At 31.0% G+C, this 25,584-nt stretch overlaps 2 protein-coding genes across 3 annotated transcripts; both read left to right on the top strand.

Moving 5' to 3' along the window:
- LOC109332083 (heat stress transcription factor A-8) lies at nucleotides 1,761-5,349 on the top strand. The gene is made up of 3 exons (XM_019566900.1): nucleotides 1,761-2,136; nucleotides 3,512-4,585; nucleotides 4,767-5,349. The coding sequence occupies exons 1-2, from the start codon at nucleotides 1,921-1,923 to the stop codon at nucleotides 4,505-4,507; spliced, it is 1,212 nt and encodes a 403-aa protein (XP_019422445.1). The 5' UTR covers nucleotides 1,761-1,920; the 3' UTR covers nucleotides 4,508-4,585; nucleotides 4,767-5,349.
- LOC109333390 (aspartate-semialdehyde dehydrogenase-like) lies at nucleotides 8,337-12,907 on the top strand. Of its 2 annotated transcripts, XM_019568864.1 has the most exons (8): nucleotides 8,337-9,070; nucleotides 10,048-10,134; nucleotides 10,229-10,273; nucleotides 10,356-10,451; nucleotides 10,549-10,650; nucleotides 11,682-11,836; nucleotides 12,066-12,303; nucleotides 12,893-12,907. In XM_019568864.1, exons 1-7 carry the CDS (start codon nucleotides 8,513-8,515, stop codon nucleotides 12,145-12,147), a joined length of 1,125 nt encoding a protein of 374 aa, XP_019424409.1. In that variant the 5' UTR covers nucleotides 8,337-8,512; the 3' UTR covers nucleotides 12,148-12,303; nucleotides 12,893-12,907. The 2 variants fall into 2 exon arrangements, with proteins under 2 accessions (XP_019424409.1, XP_019424408.1); XM_019568863.1 differs by lacking the exon at nucleotides 12,893-12,907 and having other exon boundaries at nucleotides 8,513-9,070; nucleotides 12,066-12,326.

Below are 25,584 nucleotides of genomic sequence, written 5' to 3'. Positions count from 1 at the left end.
TTGCAACGAATGTAACCGCCTATTCTCTATGCTATAAATACAAGGCTTTGTTCAGAAAACCATAACATTGCATTCTATTATATAGGGTTGTTTAGAGCGCATTTTGCATACGCGTTTTACTGTATTTTTGCAAGAGAGTTGCATGCGTGAGAAGAGAGATTATGCTGGTTTAATTGCTGTTATATGCTTACTGTTTTTGCATAATTATGTATTCATTCTTATCTTGCTCACATGCTCATGCATTAGATATTGATAGAGAGAAATTATATGTATACTGATATTGGTTAACTCATTTGAATCTTCATGGATTAAGTGGTTAGTAAAAGAGTTAATCTTAGAGTCTTTATCTTGTCATATTTTAAGCATTATTGTGCTTAGTATACCTTGTTGTTTAACGTGTTTTTGTGTAGTCTGGATTTGTCTCTTGGTGTGAGATCACCATAGAGATTGAGGTTCTTCACCAAGGCTAGGAGGTCTTGATTTGAGGATAAGAATCTTGGCTGGGGCTAGTTCGCGAGAAAGTTTTCTCAGAGGCGAAGGGTAGAGTCAAACCGAGGATTTAGAGATCCTAGATTTCAAGAAGGGAGCGTCCTATGTGCTTGTAATTGAATTGGTATTTGTATCCATTTTTCAATATTGTGAAGAAAGAAAATATCTCTGATCCAGAAGGGGAGGCCTGGATGTAGTTTGCAGTGGACCGCAAATGAACCAGGATAAAAATCATTTTTGCACTGTTCTTTCTCTCTTTATCTTCTTTATGTTTCTTGCCATTATAAATTGAATCTGTAATTGAAAAGTTGGATATTTGTTTACTGTCGTATACTTAATAATTAGGCGTAAAAATATATGTATTATATCTGTTCAATTTTGTTTTAATTACTGTGCAAATTGAATGTCTGGTCATTTTGTTATGTGCAATATTTAATCGATTAAACTCTGTTGTTAATCGATTAACTGGGATGTTTTCCAGAAGTTGGGTTTTGGTTCAAGAAGCGGTAATTGATAACCACTACACTTCTAGGTGTTCCTAAGCCACTAATACCTAACAAACATGATTGTAACCACGATTCAACTGAAAAATTGATGAATCAGGTTCTATGGGGCATCAATTATACATGTCGCACAATCTACCTGTCAATATATTCGATTTCCATTCACATTGTACTAGTTATACCAACCCATTTTCATTTTAAATTAAAACATAATTATATGAGTCTTATTTTTACCAAAATGTGGTTTTAGATACTTGAACATATCACAATTATATTTATTTATTAGTCTAAAACATGGTTTACTATGACACACATTTTGTTTTGTCATATAGTGTAAATAAAAATGAGTAAACATCAATTTTGGTTGTTATACATTTTCGTGTGAACAAATTTTATATGTGAAAAATAAAAATACTCAAATTAGTACATAAAGATTACGAATGTGAATCAATATATTCTCTATCATGGGTCATAAAAATGCTAAAGTACTAGTTTGATTAATTTTGATATCTTTGAGGATGATTTTGGATTTTTTAACTTTTAGATACCAAATTGGTACAAGCAAAAATTTTGAGGGAATAAAACAGATATATAATCTAAAAATATTTGTTACATTTTTATTAGTTTTTTTCACTATTAATAATAGTATAATATATTAGATATATCTCTATTGATGCTCCAAATATGATATTAACGAGATTTTCCACAAAAAAAGGCATCTCTCAAATAAAAGTGGAAAGCAAACGACAAGCAGGTTGTCCTTACATATATGGGTAGGCACCAAAAAATTCATATTGTTCAAATTCAAAGGTCCTTTTGTGGTTGGCCCAAACTAGAAGTCAAGTAAATTCCTAGAATAATAAACTTATTCTCTAACCGCCTTCAAATTCATCCCCTATCTGCGTGTTTTCCTTCAAACTGAGAATCAATGGTGAAATCGGCTTCTGAATTTTCCGTGGCTCCTTTTCTCAACAAGTGTTATGAAATGGTGGATGATCCTTTCACCGACGATATCATATCTTGGACCAAAACCAGTAACCACAGTTTTGTTATTTGGGATATGACCAAATTCTCCCTCACTCTTCTTCCGTCTTACTTCAAACACAACAATTTCTCCAGCTTCATTCGCCAACTCAATATCTATGTATCTCACTTTCTTCACCTCAATTTGTTTGTGGTTTTTATTATATTCTTGTTAAAATTATGATTTTATCTATTTATTTAGTTATTTATTTCATCTGATTGTTCTAATTGTGAATTCATAATCCAATCCACATTTACTGATTTTATTTATTGATATTCATTTTCGATAAGCTCGAGTCATAGCTGTGATAGATAGAGATGTGTCTGATTTGTTTGCATAATAATTTTCATGGTGTTTTTGGAATTCCATTTGTGAAAATGAGTTTTCGTTGAGGTTGTAGGAATTGGATACTTCAACAGTTTTATGTGTGGAATGAGTATTATTTAGGGTTTATATAATTTAAGCAAAGTCACTTTTAAATGTGTAATTACCAAATTATTATACATGAGTGTTGAAAAGTGATGGGATGACAATCAATTTTCCAAGGGTGCCATGGTTAGAGTAGTTAATAGAAAATCCAAAACATGTTTGGAAGAATGGAGTGAAAATTTCTTGCTTCTTCTACCAAGGTTTATGCTCCAAAAGCTGTTTTAGCTAACTTACTTTTGGAGATGATAAATACACAACAACAATCGGACCTTAATCTCACTATATGAGGTCGACTACATGAATAGGACGATGCCATGGTGTATTATAAACCATTTTCATTATTGATCTATTTCTTTCATAATTGTTTCACCTATTGTTCTTCTTGGCCTCCCTCATCCTCTTGAAAATGGACTAACCTCCATTTTGTCTACTTTCCTTACTGGGGTTGCTAAAAGTCTCCTCAACATATATCTAAGCCACCTAAATTGGTATTCATTTGCTTGAGTTTTACACACTCAACATTCTACAACCAGTTAGAGGTGCTAATCCATTCATATTCTTCCATATGTCTGACTTCCTCAGATATGCTTGAATCCTAGAATTGTGTTCATGTTGATTTATCACTTGTGCTATTCACTCTTTATTTCTTGAATTATTAATATGAATTAATGAAGACCAACTACTTTTTTCAGCAACAACACTACTTATCCTTGAAAGAGTTGTTGTTCATTCCCCCACTACTTACTTCATTACCTTAATAGAAGTCTGTCAAAAATACTAAATTAATGGATAAAGGTATTCCATTAGCCCAATTATAGTTTAATATAAAAATGTTTATAGTTAAGTTTGAATTACTTTTCCTTTTACTTGTTTGCTGCTAAGTAAAATGTATCTTAGATAATAACTGGCTTGTGAGAAGCTACAGCCTTTAAAGAGAATATTTTGTTCACATAAATGTGTTTGTTTGGTGCCTATATCTGTTTGTTTATTTATATTTGTGTCATTTGTCAAGGTTACAGTGAAACTCTTTTAAAAGTCAGTAACTGATAGCTGGACAATCTATCAGGGTTTCAGGAAAGTTGATACGGATTGCTGGGAATTTGCCAATGACAACTTTGTCAGAGGTCAAAAGCATTTGTTGAAGAATATTCGTAGAAGGAAACATCCACACATTGTAGATCAGCAAAAACCTTTGCCGCAGCTAGAAAATTCTGACAAACCATCATCACAAGAAGCAGCAAATCATGACCTTAGGAAAGATATTGAGAATCTAAAATCCGATAAAAATTCCCTTGTGCAGGAGTTTGTCAAACTTAGGAAGTGCCAGGAATCTGCTGAGAGTAAGATGCTGCTCCTCGGCGGTCGCCTTGAAGGAATGGAAGAGTGTCAGCAGCAGATGTTTTCATTCTTAGCCATGGTTGTGCAGAGCCCTGGGTTCATGGTTAAGTTGTTTCAGCCTCAGGAAAATAATTGGTGCAAGTCGGAACCAGGGAATATGCTGGACCAAGGTAAACAAGATGACTTTCCAGCTGTTTCTGATGGGACGATAATAAAGTATGAACCACCCGTAGGTGAAAAACGGAAGCCTATAGCTCCTCTATCTCCTCGTTTTGTTAAACAACCAGAGCCTGAGATTTTTGCAGATGGGTTAAAAGACTACTGCATCAGTTCAGAATTCTTGAAAGTGCTCATGGATGAAAAACTGTCTCCCTTGGATAACCATTCTCCATTTCTTCTACCAGATTTACCTGATGATGGTTCTTGGGAACAGCTTTTCCGAGGTAGCCCGATCCTGGAAAACATTGACGATTTTAATCAGGAAAGTAAGGAGCCAACTGCTAGTGGAATGGATATAGAAACTACTATGTCCGAAACTTCAAACGAAGAATCTCAAACTTTTGAGTCATTGATTGAAGAATTGGAGAAAACTCAAAAGAGTAGGTTGGAATTATGTTCTGATGGCGTACATCTGGAGGAGCTGCAGAGTTTGGAATCTCTAACTGAGCAAATTGAACTTTTACTTTCTGAAACTGACAATGATGAGGAAGGAACTAGGAAGTGATAACTATAGGATTAGGTCACAATATAAGTATTTTGTTTCTTCCATCTTCCTCCTGTGGTTGTAGACCCTAAAATCAGTGTAAGTCTTCTCTCCTATTCATCTTTTTAAATGCTTATGATAAATAAGGTAATCATCTTTTTTATATTCATAGATAGAAAGCTTGAACAAATGTTGGAGACTAAGAAGGTTCTGTTTATTTTATGTTGTTTGTAAATCAAACTTGTATCTGAAAACTAATCCTTCTGTATCTTGTTGACAGATTTTGGCATCTTGATAGGGTTATACGAGTACCAGGAATTGTATGGTGGTGCTGCAACCTCTGTATGATGGATCAAATATTTCTTATTTAGATCCTTTATAAGGGAAAACAGCCATATAAGGGCTTACTTTTGTGTCATTTTAAACTATGGCGCCTTCATATATTATGAAATTTCACATAAATCAAAAATCATAACTCATGATTCCTCAGCTATTATTGCAGAAGCCAGTGTTTCATACTAGGTTCTTGCCTTTTGTCTCCCTTTCATCCCTGGTTCCGGCACTCTCTGTGTATGCTGGAACTTGTTCTTATAGTCTTGTTTGTTAGAGTCTGGGAGTTGAGTTTTGGAGGGTAAAGAATGAAAGTAAGTTTCAGACATGAAATATACTTGTGAGATGACTATGAAACTTTCCATTTTTGGAAACCTTAGAGTATGTGGAAGGCACTTTGATATTGGTAAACCATCATAGCATGACATCATAATTTGTTTTTTCCTTAACAAATTAGGACTTAGCACCAACTTTAAAACATGTTCTGATTCTTCATAATACCATGAAGTATTCTGTAAACACATTATTTTGAAGTTTGTCTATAACACTTACTGAACCTGGAAGCTAAAAAGTAAGCATTTTACTCTAATGATTTAACTCCTGGAAGAAAATTATGCAGTTCTCCTCTATTGGTTTATTAACCTTTCTCATATCTTTCAAATAAGATGTAACTTTGATTAGTTCTCACCCTTTACTTTTGTGTCTCATTTGCTTTGTTCGGTTTATTAAAAAGTATATCTAACATTGCTTGAGGTCTGTTTGTGAATTCATTTTTAGAGGGAAAGAATTGAAATAAAAAGTTTGAGAATCGTGTATTTTATAACGTAAACAAACTGAAGTTATCTGGTAAACAAACTGTTGAAATATTTTAGGGTGACTACGTAGGACAAGGGTTAGTTGTAAAGATTTGTGTATTTTCTGATAACTTGAGGTACTATTCTCTCGTGAACTATATTTCACACACCATAATAAATGTAATTTGGTTATTGAATTGATGCAAATTTGATTCGAAAATTTATATTTTCATTAGTGATTCTTTCCAATGTTATTTCTTGTTAAATAGTGTTGGGTGAGTTTTTGAAGTGGTTTTAATGCATATTAATGAGGTCATTTATGGTGATTTTTGTGAAATAAAAAACTCAGTCTCACATTGTAAGGCGGAGAGAAGTTTGAAGGCTTTATAAGCCTTAAGTTTCATCATTAGAACTCGCACTTCAAGTTGAAGGTGTTTCCTTTCAACTTTTCTTTCTCCTCCCTAATAATTTGCCGATGCATTTCCAACAACCTTCTCCCCATTCTTTCCATGATACTTGAGAATTGGCATAGACAATCAAAGTTGGATTTCTATAACTAACACTAGTAGTCAGTATTGTAGGTAAAGAATTGACACAGGTAGTCATACTGTGAGAATTCGAGAACTGACATTGGTAGTATTGTGGGCGTATTCGAGAATGATTCTTACAGTACAGTAAGAAATCGTATGACAGAGAACTGAGTTTTTTATCCTTAAGATGGCGTGATTGATAATCTGTTTGTACAATTTTAGTAGTACCACGAAATGTCTTAAAGAGAGCGATCTGATCGTGATTCGGCCAGTAAAGATTATATCGTGCTATAAGAATTGTTGCGAGCTACGCAAACTACATTTTTTTTAGAATATTAGCAAGTGCCATAAGGAAGTAAAATGAGTAATTTCTGTATTGAGAAATGAGATGTTTAACATATCTAAAAGTGTTAGATTTTCAAAAATAAATTACTCCTTTTATGTTTAACATATCCAAAAACAGTGTTGTAAAAACCGGTTTGAGTTGGCAGGTTCAACTGGTAAATCGATGAAACGGTCACAATACTGGTACAATATAATAATTATATTAGTTATACAATCATACTGGTTAAAACCTCCGGCCGGTTTTCAATTGAACGTATCGGTCATACCGACCAATTTTTAATAATTTTTTATTATTATTCTTGAACATAAATGTTAATATATTATATTTGTATGTTTAACTTCGTCAGTATTTAGTTAATAAACCAGCGATTAAACCGCTATACCATTATACAAGTATCTTTATCACTTTCATAACCCGGTATTAATAACAATGTACAAAAGTGTTAGACTTCGTTGGGCAGTTACAGAGACGTGTTACGTCCAGGTTCACTCGCGCCATAGACTTGTCTCTCAGAACCTGATATGCATGGTTTTCTAAGTTGTGTAGCCTTTTCATATTTGTCCTCAACTTCCTCGTGCTTTTGCAACCTATCACACCTTTTACCTCGTGTCAAGTTGCCTTGTTTGGATTCAAAATTTTTATTTCAATCAACATTTCAGTTATGTAATGGAGAAGCTTTAATTGTCCTAACTTGACTCATATACAATCTTAATTTGGAGCATCAATAGTGATACCTAAATTAAAATTGTATTTCAATTTCTATAAACTTTTTGTCCAATTAGATATGATGTTGATTATAATGTTGTATTTTAGGCTTTAGAAGAATATTTATTATGTCACATAATAAAGTATTTAGCCTATATAATTTTAAGTTTTAATTTTCACTGATTACAAACATTTTTGTACAATAAATGTATTGCAACACAAAGGATTCCCTCTAACTAACCATTTTAAACATATGGAAATTATCAAAATAAAATTGCATGTAATGAATTTTTTTAACTATCTCCGACATCCAAGGAAGGCCAGTTTTATTCTTTTGAATAAACATTAAAAACTTGCTTTACTAAAAAAAACATTAAAAAAAATGTTCTTGTAAAGATAAAAAAAATTATATTATTACTATATTATTCGTCATTCATATTTATTCATTATATCGACTCTTAAATATAAATATAATTCTTATAAATAAATGATATATTAATTATGTATTAATTAAATAATTCAAAGCAGAAAAATGTATGCATTAGGGATGACAAAAAAACTTGACCTGTGAATACCCATGAAAATACTTACAACAGACACTCGTAATAATAGTTTATGGTAGGAACAAGTATTATTCTTGTAATATTTATTTTTACTTATTGATTATTTCAAAAGTATATAAATATATAATTAAAAATAAAAATGGTACCACGAATACCGCTATCCTAAAAAATTATGTGTTTGAGAATGAGAAAATACTACTCGTGTCTGTCTGTGCCCATTGTCATCCCTAACATATATTGACAATGTATGAGTTTTACATATTGTTAGTACATTATATACTTTATATTTAATCATCATCTACTCTTCGAAAAAAATAATTTAAATGAATAATAAATAATATAATAACCATATAAATCATTTCATTGTTAGTGCATTAATATTACTTTCAATAAGTAAATATGAAAAAAAAAATCGATAATATAAGAGTTTTTTAATAAAAGTAAATAATACATTAACTTTAAATGTTTAGGGTGTCAATGTATACAGTCATCTAATGTTACACTGAAATGGAAGTAAAAAAAAAACATGTTGATGTACCTACCGACTACCGAGTGTGTGCACTTGGAACTTGGAAGTAGTTGAAGTGGAAAGACGATTTCATCCCCAACCCTTGTCTTCCCCTGTTGTATTGAAATCAAGAAATAACACTTGACACAGTCTCAGCCGCCACATTTCCCTCTCTTCTCTTATTCTCTTTATAAACCAAACAAAACCTTTCTTATTCCATTACCCAAACACACACTCTCTCTCTTTCACTATGGCTTCTCTCTCTCTTCAACACAGTACCCACCACTTCCTCTCCCGGGCCCTCCCAACCCGGTCCAAGCCCAAGCCCACCTCCATCCGAATGTCCCTCCAACAAAACGCTCCCTCCATCGCCGTCGTCGGCGTCACCGGCGCCGTTGGCCAGGAGTTCCTCTCCGTTCTCTCCGACCGCGACTTCCCCTACCGCTCCATCAAAATGCTCGCCTCCAACCGCTCCGCCGGCCGCCGCCTCACCTTCGAGAACAAGGAATACGTCGTCGAGGAGCTCACGCCGGAGAGCTTCGACGGCGTCGACATTGCTTTGTTCAGCGCCGGAGGTTCGATCAGTAAGAAATTCGGTCCTATCGCGGTGGAACGTGGCACTATCGTTGTGGATAACAGTTCGGCGTTTCGGATGGATGAGAAGGTTCCGTTGGTGATTCCAGAGGTGAATCCTGAAGCAATGGAGAATATTAAGATTGGAATGGGGAAAGGGGCTATCATTGCTAACCCCAATTGTTCTACCATTATTTGTTTAATGGCTGCTACTCCTCTTCATAAAAGGGCCAAGGTGAATATTTGAAGGGCTTTTGATTTTGATGTGTTTTGAATTGATATGTGGTGTTGAATCAATAACTTCATTTTTTTATACCATAGCTACCTTATATGGGTACTCAATTGATTATACTCTTAATCACTTATTACATTAATTTTATGAGACCTTCTGATGAGGTACATGTTACGGTGACTTCAATGTGTGGTAGGTAAGATAAATGAGAGAATTGTGTAACTATAGTTTATATTACTAAAATCAATCATTTAGAATTTTAGATACTTACATTGACATTTGCGCCTCAGGAATATGAGTTACCTCGATAATAACGTGGACTAGCATTAGTATATGGTGTGTGTATAAGGATGTGGATATGCTGCAGTCAATTTTAAGTGTCATTGAATCCAAGTGTTGCTACTGTTTTAAGTTTGAACCATGTACACCTTTCATTTTTGAAGGGTCTCAACTTAGATTTTATGCAGTTCAATTTTTTGATTGCAGCAAATCCATCGGAATGGAAGTTCCCAATTCAGGTGTTGAAGAAGAAAGAAAAAATACTTATTAATGGGAAAATTGATAAATTGATATATTATGTTAACCTAATGCATTTTGGCTATATTGTTTACTTGGCAATGGGTTTTTTTCCTTGCTTACTAATTCATTTCTTCTGGAGAGTGTTCGATTCAGGCATTGGACCATAGTTTTGCTATATGTGGTACCCGTTTAGCATTTCATTGCTGCTGGTTATTTTTAATAGAATTATAAATATTTTATCTTAAAACTAGTATCTAATACATGTATGACAAGTGATAACTCACTGAGTCTAAGAACTATTGCTGTCAGGGTATCATAGCAATTGCCATAGCAAGTCCTGTATCGGGCTGGCATTTTGGTGTTATTGGTTTAGACTTTATAGTTATGGCTTATGAGTAGTTATTTGTTTTATGGTGTCTTGGTGCTATGATTCACTTTTCAACTGTTCATAAATATTGCAGGTAGTGCGTATGGTTGTTAGTACATATCAGGCAGCTAGTGGTGCTGGTGCTGCTGCAATGGAGGAGCTTGAGCTGCAAACTCGTGAGGTGTGGCCTATCTTCTTAGTTTAAATTCTAGGGTAAACTAATTATCTTCAATCGTAAATTGACTTTTCCCCCTTTTCTTTATTGACTTTGGAAGGTATTAGAAGGAAAGCCACCAACTTGTAAAATATTTAACCAGCAGGTTTGCCCATTTCTGTATTTGTACATAAATCTCATGATCAAAGGTTCAAGAACTACTTCCTGATTATGTTGTTCCTTTGCAGTATGCTTTTAACATATTCTCACACAATGCATCTGTTCTTCCAAATGGGTATAATGAAGAAGAAATGAAAATGGTCAAGGAGACAAGGAAAATCTGGGTAAGTTGAAATTGATTCTTTATATCTTGTTTTTAGTAGCTTATTTATCTCACTGTCACATTATGGATAACTTGCTTATTGCACTTCACTTTTGCAGAATGACAAGGACATTAAAGTAACTGCTACATGTATACGAGTTCCAGTCATGCGAGCTCATGCCGAGAGTGTGAATCTTCAGTTCGAGAGTCCACTTGATGAGGTAGTACTTCATATTGCCGTGTTTTGTTTATGTTATATAGCCAAATTGTGAACTGCTTTTCAGATGTTTTCTACTATTTATATTGAATTCAGTTGAACACTTTTCTTCCTCTAAGAACTTAGGGTCCGTTTGCAAGTTGAATTTTGGAGGAAAAGGGAAGGCTTGAGAGTCATGAAATACTCTTGTGAGATGACTCTGAAGCCTTCATTTTCCCTTCCTTCCTCTCCAAATTCAACTCGCAAATGAACCTAAGGAAATTAGATATTCCCTCTTTGGTGCTCAATGGTTTGTAATAAGTTTCAAATTGCTACAGCGTTTTGTGCACAATTTCTTGTATGTGTTATTTCATTTAAACATTTTTGCTAACTGGCTTTTGATTTGAAGTGATTAGCCTTTAAAAGTCTACACACTATCTCTAAGACTCTTGAGAACCCAATTATCTGACTTGCTAGAATGTTCTAATCTGATATCATGTATAATAAAATTGATGAAAAATAGATAAGGCTTTATCCATTTTAAATTCAGATTCAGAGTTATCATGTATTTATAGATATATCAACAATGTCTGCATTTATACAAAAGGTGGCATGTAGGCAACCTTGATAACCAAAATCCTATAAAGCCTTGGCTCATAGAGGTCTTTGGTCGTGTTGGGGCTTGTCATATTTATGCAGATATTTGGGTTTATGATTGACAGATTAATCACGTTGTGGCATACTTCAGGTGGGTTTGTTATGGATTCGCAAAGCAACAGTTAAATGTTTTTGGATATCATTCCTTTTGTAGTGATAAAACATGACTTCGAAGTATTGATATATGCATTGTCATTTCTTGATCTATATTTCCTTTAATGGAATAAAACAGCATTTTTTGTATTATTCATTGCGTAATCTGTGTTTGAACATGGAATGGCTCAATATCATGTTTTGCTTGACACAAATTAAGGAATAAAAAATGTATTTTGGGTGAGAAAACATGTCTTGATGTTAGGATACACTTGTCTGAGTTAATTTGATTTTTTATTACTTCAGGACACTGCAAGAGATATTCTGAAGAATGCTCCTGGTGTAGTAGTTATTGATGACCGTGAATCCAATCATTTTCCTACTCCATTGGAAGTGTCAAATAAGGATGATGTTGCTGTTGGCAGGATTCGCCAGGACTTGTCTCTGGATGGAGATCAAGGGTAAATATCTTCCATTGCATTATATTATTATTTGTCAGTTTAAGTTATATCCAATTTCATGAGGCCACGGGTTCAAATCCTGGACATAGTCTCTCAGCTCTGCAGGGTAAGGTTGTGTCCACCTACCCTCCCCAAATTCCACTAAGTGGGACCCTTGTGTAATTGACTGCCTTTTTTTTATTAAACTTCTTCATAAATACTTTACATCAATGGTGGATAAAAAACACAGGTTGGACATATTTGTATGTGGGGATCAAATTCGTAAGGGAGCTGCACTAAATGCTATCCAGATTGCTGAGATGTTGCTATGAGTTCTGATATTTCAAGGATCTGGTACTCACGAATTAAGCTTCTTTTGAAGCAGTTTTGTATCTGTTAGATGGGGTTATTGATTTCTTTCAAAGCACTTTTTTAAGGATGTTTTAGTACGCTAGCTTGAAATAATTCATATATTTATTGTTTTCACAGTGGATATATGATTTGAGATAATGTAAGGTTGTCTTATTATAAATCGGAAATGGTAAGGTTATTTTTACCATTTCCATAGCCCAATAAGTTGGAATTTTCCCTATAAGGTTCTGCATATCGGCGATCCTAGTTTTTCCAGTACATGGGAGTTTCATGATACTGTTTGGGCCAATGTTGTGAGGACCTGATCTGACCGGTCCAATTGGTTGAATTGCTTTAAACTTGTATTGTTGTGTTAAACTAGAAGTAACTGGACGGTTTACTTAAAATAAAAATTGGAATAATAGTCTAATAATAGTCTAATGTTTTATTTTATTCTGGTAAAATAATTGGAGAGATGTTTCTTTCATGCATTAAAATAAATTTTCTGTCAATGACGAGTGATCTTTGGGTGAGAATCTACTAACCAGTTTTGATTTGGAGTTGTTTGCCACAAGTGTCAAATTTTGAAGTGCTTTAAGTTTTTCAATTTGAAAATACTAGCTCAAACTATTTAGATATAGTGTTAAAAGAAATTGATTTTAAATGAAATATTTAAAAATAAAACTTAATTTCTTATTTTTCAAAGATCATTTTCAAAATGAGAAGATTGAAAGTTGAAGACCATTGGCCTGTTTTGGTTTTCACCCTTTACCTTTAATAAATAATTAACTTTGTCCCTTTTCAATTTGGGGAAATCTATGTTTGGTAAAAATATGACTTGTTTAGTATTGATCGGTAAAGTTTAAATGATTGGATATTTTAAGTTAAATAATTTTAAAATACATTTTCTTGACAACGAACATTCAAAATATGTAACACACTTTATGGCCGTTTCCCTTCATTTTTTTTCTCTTCTGTTTTTCACATATCTCCAGCTTATTTTCAAAATATACACATAATAAAGATGTTATAAATGATACCTAACAAATATAGAAAATCACATTAATAGTTTTAGTGAAATTATCCAAATTATTGTACTTACATAAAACTCGCATTAAGTGCCCCTAATTTTTATATATATAATATTGACTACCCCTATAGTGGAGACAAATATAATATTTTAAACAAAAAATGCAATGTGTATAATTAAGTTAACAGTGAAATTCAATGTTATTAATACCTTATCAGTTATCAAATTGGTCAGAGTACAAATATAGTGGTGTAGTGGTTCAACAAGTGGTTCATTAATTACGTTACATATCGGTGAAGTTAGATATACATATATTTTACATTAACATTAATATTGAAAATAAAAATAGAAGACAATAATAACTTTTATTTACACAATTTGTTAAATAAAAAAATGTATCACATGGTAGACTATATTTTAGAAGTATAAAAATGTACTAGTTGTGTGTTTGATCCCTTGCACCAACATTTTAGTAAAAAATAAGTCATTTTCATAAAAAAATTATAAATGAAAGTGACATGTATGACCGGTACAACTTAATTGAAAACTATCTAATATGACCAATTTTTTGGTCGGTTTTTGACCAGCATGATTACATGACTGGTATAATTGTTGTAAAGGTAATGCTATTCATACCAGTTTATCATTTTACCAGTTGAATTGACCAACATGAAACAGTTTTATAACACTAGTGAAATTTACTTTTAATTAATTAATTATATATTATCTAGGATAAATTAATCATTTGTGAATTTAGATATAGAATTTGACTATGAGATCCCTCTTCTTTTTTGCATATTTCAAAATATATCCTTAGAAATAATGATGTTTTTTATAACGATCCAAAAATAATGAATATACATTAATTCTTATACTATTTAAAATTGGCTCCATAGGATACCATATTTTTTGGAGATCTTGTGTGATATTAAACAAAGTTGTATCACTTATTCTCTATGGTCATTAGTATATTTATTTTTTTATAAAATAAATGACGATTCATAAGTACCCTGAAACTCAAAGTCAATATCAACATATTCTATTTTATTATCTCCAACACTTAAACTAGTTGTTGCTAATAATATAAGGCTAGAGCCAAGAAATGATTTAATTAAAACAATGACGTGTGAATTGTCACTTTTGTTATCATTATTTTAAGACTTTTTAGATATGACTATAGTGTAGACAACTCAAGATAAAATAAACAATTACATTTTATATAAAAAAACTAATAATATTATAGATGCTGTATTTTTACATTAAAATGTCATAAGAATAAAATATTTGAGTTTATCTTATTAATCAAATATTTGTTATTTTGTAGGATTAATACGTTTTGAAAAATTTTAAGGGAGAGAAAATTTGTTGTTTGGTCCAAGGAAAGTTGGATTTCAGTTTCACCATAAGAAATTATCATTATTATACTTATTGTCATTCTTAACAACGAGTTAAACTCAGCAGTAGAGAGGTTAATGTTTTTCTTTTAGTGTTAAGGGTAAAATTGTTATTCACTATAAATAAGGTTTTTTCATTATTATTTCATAGCACTTTCCTTTCTAGTACTCGAGAGGAATCTGATGTCTTAACAATATAATATGTACCAAAACTTATTTCATCATAATTCTCTAGATGATGAGTGACACAAAGTTCAAATGGAAGAAAAATATAGTAAATTGTAAAAACTTATTTTGGTTCGTTACAAAATACATCAATAATTCTAAGGAGATATTACTTAAATACATAAAAAAGAAGATTGATTTCATAATCTAATTATATATGCAAATTACAAATAAATGGTACTGACACTCATTATAGTTTAACTTAATTATAATCAACACTGTTGTTTTGTTTAAACTCATCTCATTCCCAAAGTTAGTCAATGTAGTATTACATAAATTATGAGTGATTTGTTTGTGTAATGCAAAAAAATGAATGATTTGTAAAATCTTAATAAAACTAATAGGTGTGAGTATAATTTAACACCATACTCATAATATTTAGACTATATTTATTGTCCACTCTATATTCCAATAACCTTTCCTTTTCTCTATAATAATGAATGCATGGTATTTTTAAATACATACATTATTTTTGATAAATTTGAAAATTAGGTGAATCTGACTTATAATTAGGGAGAAAGATCACATGATAAGGTTTTGAACCAAAAAGGCAATTGCCTTATGTTTTCCAAGAGAATGCAAAAGTCAACCAAATGCAAATGTGGAAAGTTTGTAAGACAAAACCTATTCTTAAATGTATTAAACTAGCTTTGAGAAGTCTCTGGCGTCTCGGTTTTCGGCTGCACGACTTTGTTTGAGTCGTCACTATATTTTGTTTGGGCTTTTGAATTTTTTATATTAAGGTTCGGGAGTCGGTTACAAGATAAGGAATGTATTAGCACTCTATCCGTCCGCCTTAGACAGTACCCTTCACTAAAATATATGACTTTATTATTATTACTTTTTATTATTAAATTATCTAGTTAATTAATTAATTATTTAAAGGAACAAATTTATTTATTTTTATTATTGTGCCTAACAAGATTGACTTTGGTTCTATATATCCCCATTAAGAGAATTAATACTTACGTAGTTCTTTAGGTAGAAAAAAGTTTTTATTTGGTTGTTAATTTTTGTTATTTATTTAATTAAGAAAATATAATTTAGTCGATTTTGGGATTTAATCGGTTGAAAAGAAGCGGTGTAGCGCGACCTTTCGAAGATGATCTGAGAAGAAAGAGGCCTCTGGGGCGACCTTCTCTTCATCTTTGATTAATTCTCAAAATTATTTTCGTTTCAAAAATGAATTTTTAGTTATGTTTGATGTGTCTTATTTTTAATTTTTTTCCACAAGTTCATTAATAATGATTTTGATTAATTATGGAATGAAAATAAATTTTATTTGGCCAAATACTTAATAAGATTTTAAATCCAGTAAGAATAATTGAAGGGAAATTATTTAATTACTATAGGCATAAAATGTTTACTAACTATTATTATTTGTGAGTATTAACAATATAATTATGGTTCAGATTTATACTTAAGAATATAATTTATGGGATTGATATAAAAATATATTGATGGCAAATCATACACTTTAGTAAAAAAGATATACCCTTAAGAAACCTACCAGCACCGTGCAGAGCCAAGAGAGGTGTTGGAATTGCTTGAGAACAAGTGGCAGCGGCGGATTGGGAAGGCGCTGCGATCCCGTGTGCAGGGGATCAAAGCCATGGTTAGTGACGTGGTTTGGGTGCGGGCGACTGCAGGGAAACAACATGCACTCGCTGACGTGGCATGCTCCAGTTGGGTAGGGGCGAGGCTGCACGATATGTTTAATTAAAAAATAATTATAATTCGAGATATTTAAAAGCTTTGAGCCTTTCTGAGTCGGACAAAAATGGGTGTTCACAGCTGTCCCTCTTTACTTGTTACTTACCCTATAGCAAGCAAACCAATGTTTGAGATATATCATGGTAAGTAACCAATAAAGAAATGAACGCTATTTTTTCAAGGCTAAAAAAATTCCTTAACGAAGGTACCGAATTTGATGAAGCATACCGATGCTCTGCTGGTGGACCAGAGATTTGTTGTGGCAGTTCCCGCACTTGCCGTGATGAACCAGAGATTTGTTGAGGTAGTTCCCGCGCTTGCCGTGATGAACCAGGGATTTGCTGAGGCACACGTGCTCCCGTAATGATTCAGGGATTTGTTGAGGCACCCGTACTACCTTAATGATTCAGGGATTTGCTGAGGCACCTGTGTTGCCAAAATGATTCAGGGATTTGCTAAGGCACCCGTGCAACCAAAATGATTCAGGGATTTGCTGAGGCATTCGTGCTGCTAAAATGATTGTTTTTTGTGATGTTAGATAACTCACTAGGTGGTCCTAAGGTGATCGTCTAAGCAACTAAGATGCAGAAAATGCACAATTTGAATGTATAAGTGTAATGTTTTTTGTAAAATGATTATATGCGATGGTTGGCTTGTGAAGCATGAGGTTTATGTCGGTGTTTGCGTATAGATATGATTGTGCTTTGGATGATATGATAATGCATGCTTGTTTATGCTTATTAGAAGGCCCTATGATGCTTCCACAACATCTCTTAACATTATACATGTAACACCCACAATTTTCTATTTTTCTAATATGTGAGTGAAAAGTATTGATTTACTTTTATAAATTTATCCAAAAATTAATATGATTTCTTTTAAATTAGTTGTTGATATTTGAATGTTTATTTAATATGTTTATGATTTTTGTTACATTCAAAAACCAGTTATCATATCAGTTACCTCACATCTAAATAAACATATATCATCTATTAATGAGTTTTTATAAAAATAATGTTATTTAAAAATGTAATTTGTGTTATAAGAATTATTTTATCGTGATATTAAATTATTCATAATCTTAGAAATACTATATTTAGAGTATTTATCTTTTTCATAATAATGTACTAAGTAATATCTCCTACATTATTTATTATAATGTTATATTTCTTGTGACTTTTGATTAAATTAGTTACGGTTATGATAATATTTATCATAACATATTTAAGATCATACATCTTTATCATTTTATCCTTAAACCATTTTATCTCTAACTATACACCATCACTTTATCCTATATATAATATATATTTATAGATTAATGTTAATAGATATATATATACTACTTAAGTAATATTATAGGTGACACGTTAGTAGTAGGGGCGGAGCTATGAAGGGACAGGAGAGGGTAGCTGCCCCCCTGGATTTTTTTATTTTATTTTTTGAATACATTTTTTTACTATTTTCTTACGGGAATGTATTTGTTGTCTCAAAAAGTGTGTCACTTCATGTATTATTTGGCCTAAAAAAATACTTAAATATTAAACTTTTAAATTATAAAATGTGACACATAGAATATTACACACTTTTTGGAGCAGATGTACTCCCTTTACCTATACCTAACTAACGTCTTTATGGACATACTTGGAGTTCACATATTTATTTAATTTGTAGTTTGATAAATAAATATAGTGCAACTTGTGTGATTCTTTTAAAAATTATATATAATTGATCAAGTTCTCTTATACATTTAGATGTTGATGTTGTTTATAACAATATAACTTTATTTGTGTTCATAATGATTTTACACTTGATGAAAGATATTATGTATGTATTAAAATATATTCTAAGGATACTTGTAAGTCATTTAATATTGATAATATATATATTTTTTTTCCAAAATTTCTATCCAACGAGTTTCAATGAGCAATGAATATTAGTTTAAAATCTCAATGTCAACATTTTATTTTTGGTGTCGTTAGCCAATCAAGTTTGACAAAATTTCTATCATATATCGTTAGTCATATCTTGCATTATCAAGTAATTCATCTTATTTTATCCATTGTGATTTTTACCATATATCGTTAGTCATATATTGCATTATCAAGTAATTCATCTTATTTTATCTTACAGAGAACATATTGATTTATATTTTAAAGGAAATAGTTAAAATTTTATCTTTGACCTCTCCGTATATATTTTTGTTATTCAATTAATTTTAATTATAAATTGTAATTAAATATCATCGCCCCTCCTAAAATTTTGATCAAGATCCGCCACTAGTTAGTAGTATTGTTATCTTATGTATGTATATAACTAATCAAAATACATTCTTCCATATTTCATTTCGGTAATCCACGTTTTCTATATATCATTATATAATATGTATATAATTTATTTATTATATATAACCTTTTGATTTCCATATTTAAATTTGTGCTTGAAACCTAGTTCCATATCTCTTATCCACAAAATTCTCCTTACTGTTTGCCTCTTCCTCTTCTGCACATAACTGACACCTCCACCATCTCCAGTCAGTTGGCTCACATTCATTTTGATTGCAGTCAATCATCTCCAAATCAAAATTCACGGTTCAATGTAATTCTCTGCCACACACACCAAAAACCCAACTCCAACACATTGTTTCCATAGGCTTGTTTTAGTTGCAGATCGATGTGTATTGCTCACTCACCCTCCAAAACCATTTTGTGCTCTCAACATATTGTCGTAATATCAAGTGAGTGAGACTCGATATGTTATTATTTGTTTATTTCACGTCTCTTAATAATTTGTTAATTATTGTTATAGACTTTTCTTCCTCAAAATAATAACTACTTCATGTATGTATATTGTTGCATTATTTCCTTCCATTCTTTTTACATTTTGAGGATTATTGTTTTGAAAGAAGAAAACACAACATACATATTTATGATGTACACCACTTCTAGAATATGTATATTTAGATGGAAGAAACAAAAGTTGTTGTTAATGTACATATAGTATCACATGTCATATAGGTGCCATAGGTGCCATAGGTGTCATATAGGTGCCATATGTGTCATATATATATATATATATATATATATATATATATATTAATACTAGATTATTAGAATTATTTGTAGCAGTATCATGTCAATGTTTTTAGTCCTTTTATTAATATTGTTAAAAGCACTAATGTTAATTCTCCTGCAGTTATGATGCTTATTATTTAAATTGGCTATCCTTAAACATTTTTAAAATATTGGAAAGGTTTGATTTATAAATGAAATTGATTTTGGTAAAAGTATAACTTTATTTCAGGTATTCTCTGTGACACTTGGGTGAAGTGGATGCTAGCGGTAATGCTTATGATGGTGAAACAATGTTGAAGTTTTGAGATAAAGCGCCTACGGTGAGGGAGAAGACCATTGTAGTCTTAGAATATTTCATTGAAGTTTTTCCTCTCTATTTCCCTCAAAAGTCGGAGAGTCTTGTAGATTAGGAACTCTCATGGAAACTTGTTTTCCATGTAAGAGTCCTTAATCCTTTTCATGACGGTGTATAGAATCTTAGATATTTGATTGTGCTGGAAATATAAGTGTTTGAATTCGTTTGTGTGTGACATAATGCAAGGTACTCGCTTGTGGTATGATATCATCTTGAAAGGTTGTTAAATAATTATGTTTGTATGCATGTGAGTATTATGATAAATTAATAATTGTTTTATGTGCTAAATGTTTGTAACAAGATTGTAATTTAGAAATATCTCAATTGCAATGATTATATTATTGATTGTTATATAGTTGTATTAAAATGCAAAATATATATAAGTGGTTGTTATATTGATATGGGAAAATATAATTAAGTTAATTGTTGTATTGATTTCAAAATATATAACTTGATTGTTGTATTTAATGGGAAATATATACGTTAGTTGTTATATTGATATGGAAAATACATAAGTTTGAAATTAAGGTTTTGCACATTAATCTTGGATACTAAGTTAGCGTCTTGAGCTCGTCCTTTGGACTTGACATGATATAAATGCATTGGAGCTGAGATGACTAACTTAGGTAATATTTGTGGAAATAAAAATTATGAAAATCTTAATTAAAAGATTTAATGGACTAAATTCGGTTAGTGTACATGCATTGCATTCTTGTAGTTGGTGATGGAGAAAATGAAAAGATACGGTGATATAAATATCATTGACATTTGGATAAGGGCGGCAATAACGGTGATTCGTCAAGAAGCCTTGATGGATTGCTTAGATGGGACAGTCTAGTGAGGGTGTCGTATGACCAGGATAGTACTACATGCAAACTAAACAATCTCTGACACCCCTTGCGCATTTCATGATCGGCAGAGAGGAATCTTGAAACGGACTGAGCTTACTATGTAAGCACCTCAGATAGAGGTACTGGACAACAGAGATAACTGTTACTTGTTGTTGTTAAGGATATCTGTACTCCCGGTTGCTTTCCCACTAGGATCTTGGCCTTCAGGCATTGTAATTTGGTGGTGATTGGTTGGTTGAATTGCATGTTGCATTGCATAAAAGATATATTAATTGGGGATGTGAATATCCTCTTGTATAAGACACTAATTTCATGCATCATTTGCATATGTTTGACATTGTTTGATTATAGTGTTGTTATACGGTGTCCCACTTTAATATTATTTCTCTATGTAATTCCACGCTCCGGTCGCTGTAGTTGGTCCTTACTCCCTTTTCGTTGTCTTTTCTTTTGTCTATACTATGTATATGTCCAGATTTGTTGCAGTTTCTCTATGGATATCAATTGAGAGAAATATAAGCAAGAAGAACTTAGCTTATGTATAGTTAAGTATCTTGTTTATGTTGAGATTCTTGGCTCTGATTTAGGAATACCTTTGGTCTTTTGGACTAATTTTTGTATAAGTTATATTTTATGAAAAAAATACTTAAGAGTGATTCCTTTTGCATACATGATGTCTTTTTATAATCATTATGTTAAGATTAAGATTAATGATTTTGTAAAGCTACATACTTAAACAAATATATAATTATTTAAATCATGGTTTGAGGTTGAATGTGATACCGTGTTTTTTGGGTAATGATAATATTAAATATTTCTGCATCTTGAACATGTTAATGAAAATCCATTTTAAATTTACTCTGATTTTGTAACAGGTTGCCTTTAATTTTCATCATATTTTTATGATAAAGTTCTATTTTCTAAGTTGCAAAAATGAGGTATTAAAATAGTGGTATCAGAGCTGGTCTTTCCTGTCCGGCTTGAGGTATGGCCTCATATACCCTTTCTCTGTGTGACTATGGTGTGATTGTTTATTTGTGTTGTTGTATTTGCCATCTCACTTCGTGATGTATTGTTTTTATCATGTTAGTGATAATTTTATTTGTGTAAGATTAAATAATAGCTTCAATTCATGAGTATGTTCTCGTTAGTATCATTGGATAGCTAATGGACTAACATGACAAACTTTTATATGACTCTTTTGTTTATGTTATCTTAATTGGAAAAAATCAATATTTAGTGTCTTATGGTTAATATGTATAAATTTGTACAACATTCATCTTAGCTTTAGAATTACATTAGAAACATAAACTGAAATACCTTATATGGTATTTCGATAAATTGTCATTTTAAATCTTGAGGTGGAGGAACATACATCTGTGGACTACCATAATTTAGACATTATTTTATGTTGTGCATGTCACCTATATTTTGATATTCTTGTCCGAATAAATTTATGTGATTACTTGACATGAAATAAAATTTCAGAAACTTGTGGTCTATGTTTTACATTCATTTAATCTATAGCATGATTAATTGATTATGGTTCTCAATTTTATTTTATTTTATTAACTGTTTTGTCTTGATTGCTTATCTGAATAAACATCTCTAAATAAAATGTATATTGTATGTTCTTGTCAATCAACTCTATTCCACTATTAATTACTTGACGTATTTATATCTACTTATTGCTTAATGTGTTTTTGTTTTCATGATTTGTCAAAATTAAAATTTTATTGTTTGCATAAGTTTTATATATCTACAAAAAATAAATTTTTGGTTAAAAGTGTGGATTGATATTGGGTTAAGGTACTTAAATACCACCCAGAAGGATATGTTTATATAAAAGTGGAATCTTTATATGTTCATAATTTGAACTTGACTTTTTAAATCGTTGTTAATCACAAGTGAATCATTATAAGAAGTATACATGATAAAGGTATAATGACAGAAAAAATATGCTTGTGCCTTTAGATAAGTATATTTGTCCATAATGCTAATAATGAACCTTTGATATTGTGACCTTCTAGTTTTAGTGAGATATTGCCAAACTAATTTTGCTTCTATCCTCTCTCTAAGTAGTGGTAATTGAATTAGCTAAATTATTGGTGCTATCTTTGTACATTTTTTATATCATTTATATTACTTAATATTTTGAAATTGAATATTAACACTATCTAATATAACCGTAACGTATATTAACATATGCATAGCTATTGTACTTTCAGTCTTTCTTTTGTTTCATGTGCATTAGCATCTGCTATATATTTTTATATATATAATTAAGTTATTTTATACATATATATCTATACGTACATAAATTTTAAGAATCCTACTCTTATGGTTAGTATGCAACTTCTGAACCAGTTAGTCCTTTGTAAACCTTGTGGTCTTTGCCTTCACATTCATTTCATCTATGCATGGTTAATTGATTTTGTTTCTTTAAAAAAGAAAATTTGAAATAAATGTATGTAACCCCTTACTCTTATAAGGTGATTGATATAGGTATTTATTAATCCATTTTCAAAAGTCACTTTGGTTGAAGTGTAGTATTCCACTCAAAATTATTTATGTTTCATGTTGAGAATTCCAAATTTTAAACAATTGTATCTTAGACAATCATAGTTTTGTAAAACTCCTTGATTACATTATAACATTTTATTTCTAAACATGACATAGATCTTTGAGTTCTACACGTATATTAAAGTGTATTTTGGTTATCCTTACTTATGTCATTTTAATGATATTTATAAAATTTTAATTATTATTAATAGCAAAATCTATGTTTTTGGTTGAACCTGTTCATCGAGTTGAATACATAAGCTATCAACTTTCCTTCTATCACATCCTATTTTAAATATAAGAATGTAATCTTGAATTGGTAACTTACTAAACCATTTTGTTTTGCTCTATGAACTTTAAAAATCTTTGTATGCCTAGATGCTCATATATTTGATAAATATTTTCTTTCCTATCTCATTGTAATGTGATAAATGCAAATTTGAAATCTTCTTGAAATACTCTGTTAATTACGACTGTTTGACATGTGTGAAGTCAAATGTTGTTATTTCTATGTAGTTTGTGTCCATTCAAGCATTCTCATCTTGATTAAGATCTTTTATACTCCTTTAACTTGAGTTATGAGAATTTAAAATCTTTTCTTATTGATTACAAAAATGTCCTTGTAGTTTCAATTCAATTTTGCTAATCATCTAGAGTTATTATTACCTTGATCCTAGAGATCTACCTTTCTTAATAACTAATTGGTAAACTTTGTCCTCGTAATAATAATTTTCGTTCAAGTCGTGTCTTAACACCCTTTTGTTGTATCTTAACAGCTCAAATTCAACTAAATGTTAGTTCTTGAGTTCACGAAGTTGTATCAACATGTATGTGGTTCACTCTAGTGATTGACAACTAACTCTCTTAATTGTTTTAATTGTTGAGTTTGTATTTCATTGTGTGTATCGTATGTTTGATTGTGGGTCTAAAATCATTTTTAATTCCTGAGCATAACCTAACAAATTTCGGGGACGAAATTTCTTGTAAGAGGGAAGGATTGTAACACCCACAATTTTCTATTTTTCTAATATGTGATTGAAAAATCTTGATTTACTTTTTTAAATTTATCTAAAAATAAATATGATTTTTTTAGATTAGTTGTAGATGTTTTTAATGTTTATGATTTGTGTTACATTAAAAAAACCAGTTATCATATCAGTTACCTCACATCTAAATGAACTTATATCATCTATTAACAAGGTTTTGGGAAAATAATGATATTTAAAAATGTAATTTGTGTTATAAGTATTATTTTATCATTATATTAAATTATTCATAATCTTAGAAATACTATATTTGGAGTATTTATCTTTTTCATAATAATTTACTAAGTAATATCTCCTACATTATTAATTACTAGCGTGTTGACAGGCACTTCCGTGCTTGCCAACCTGTTTTCCTATTGTTCGCAATGTGTATTTTGTATGTTATAAATGTCAAATATAGTATTTTGTACAAAATAATTGTAATTTGTAGTTGAGTTTATTCGATTTGTGTAATTATTAATTTTTTAAATTGAACATTCAAATAATTGAGTGACTCGCAATTATTTTTGTAGGTGAAGTTTATGATTAGGGCGAAGTCAGTGAAATAAATGTTATGAGGTTTAGAACGTAATGTGTAAGGTTGTCATGAAATGTTTTTCAACTACATAAAGCAAAAAATTAAGTAATTATGTAATGTGTTGATAGACACTCTCATGTGTGTCAATCCGCATTCCTATTGGTTGATGCTTAAGTTTTCAATATTTACATGTTATAAACACTACTTAAACTCTTAAAGAAGAAAAAGTTGGATTATAATTTGTATTTGAAGAACTTATTCATATCACTACAATAAAGTCACGCAATCATGTTCTAAACTTAAGAAAAACAACAAAGTTCAGAATATAAAATAAATTTACCTAATATGTAAGGTTGAAATCAGTAAAATAAAGTTATTAGGTTTAGAATATATTTTGTAAGATCGTCATGAAATGTTTTCCAACTGTATTGTTACATTCTGTAATAATGATTGCACAAATTAATTAATTACTTAGTGTGTTGGCAGACACTGTCGTATGTGTGAACCCACATTCTCATTACTTAGTACTAAGTTATCAATATTTACATGTTATAAACACCACTTGAATTCTTAAAGAAGAAAAGTTTGATTTTAGTTTATATTTGAAGAACTTATTCATATCACTACAATAAAGGCACGCAATCATGTTGT

Source organism: Lupinus angustifolius, chromosome LG18 (assembly GCF_001865875.1).
Source record: "Lupinus angustifolius cultivar Tanjil chromosome LG18, LupAngTanjil_v1.0, whole genome shotgun sequence".
NCBI classification, from domain to species: Eukaryota; Viridiplantae; Streptophyta; class Magnoliopsida; order Fabales; family Fabaceae; genus Lupinus; species Lupinus angustifolius.
The sequence above is the reverse complement of the archived record's forward strand: the minus strand, read 5'-3'. Positions and strand labels throughout refer to the sequence as shown.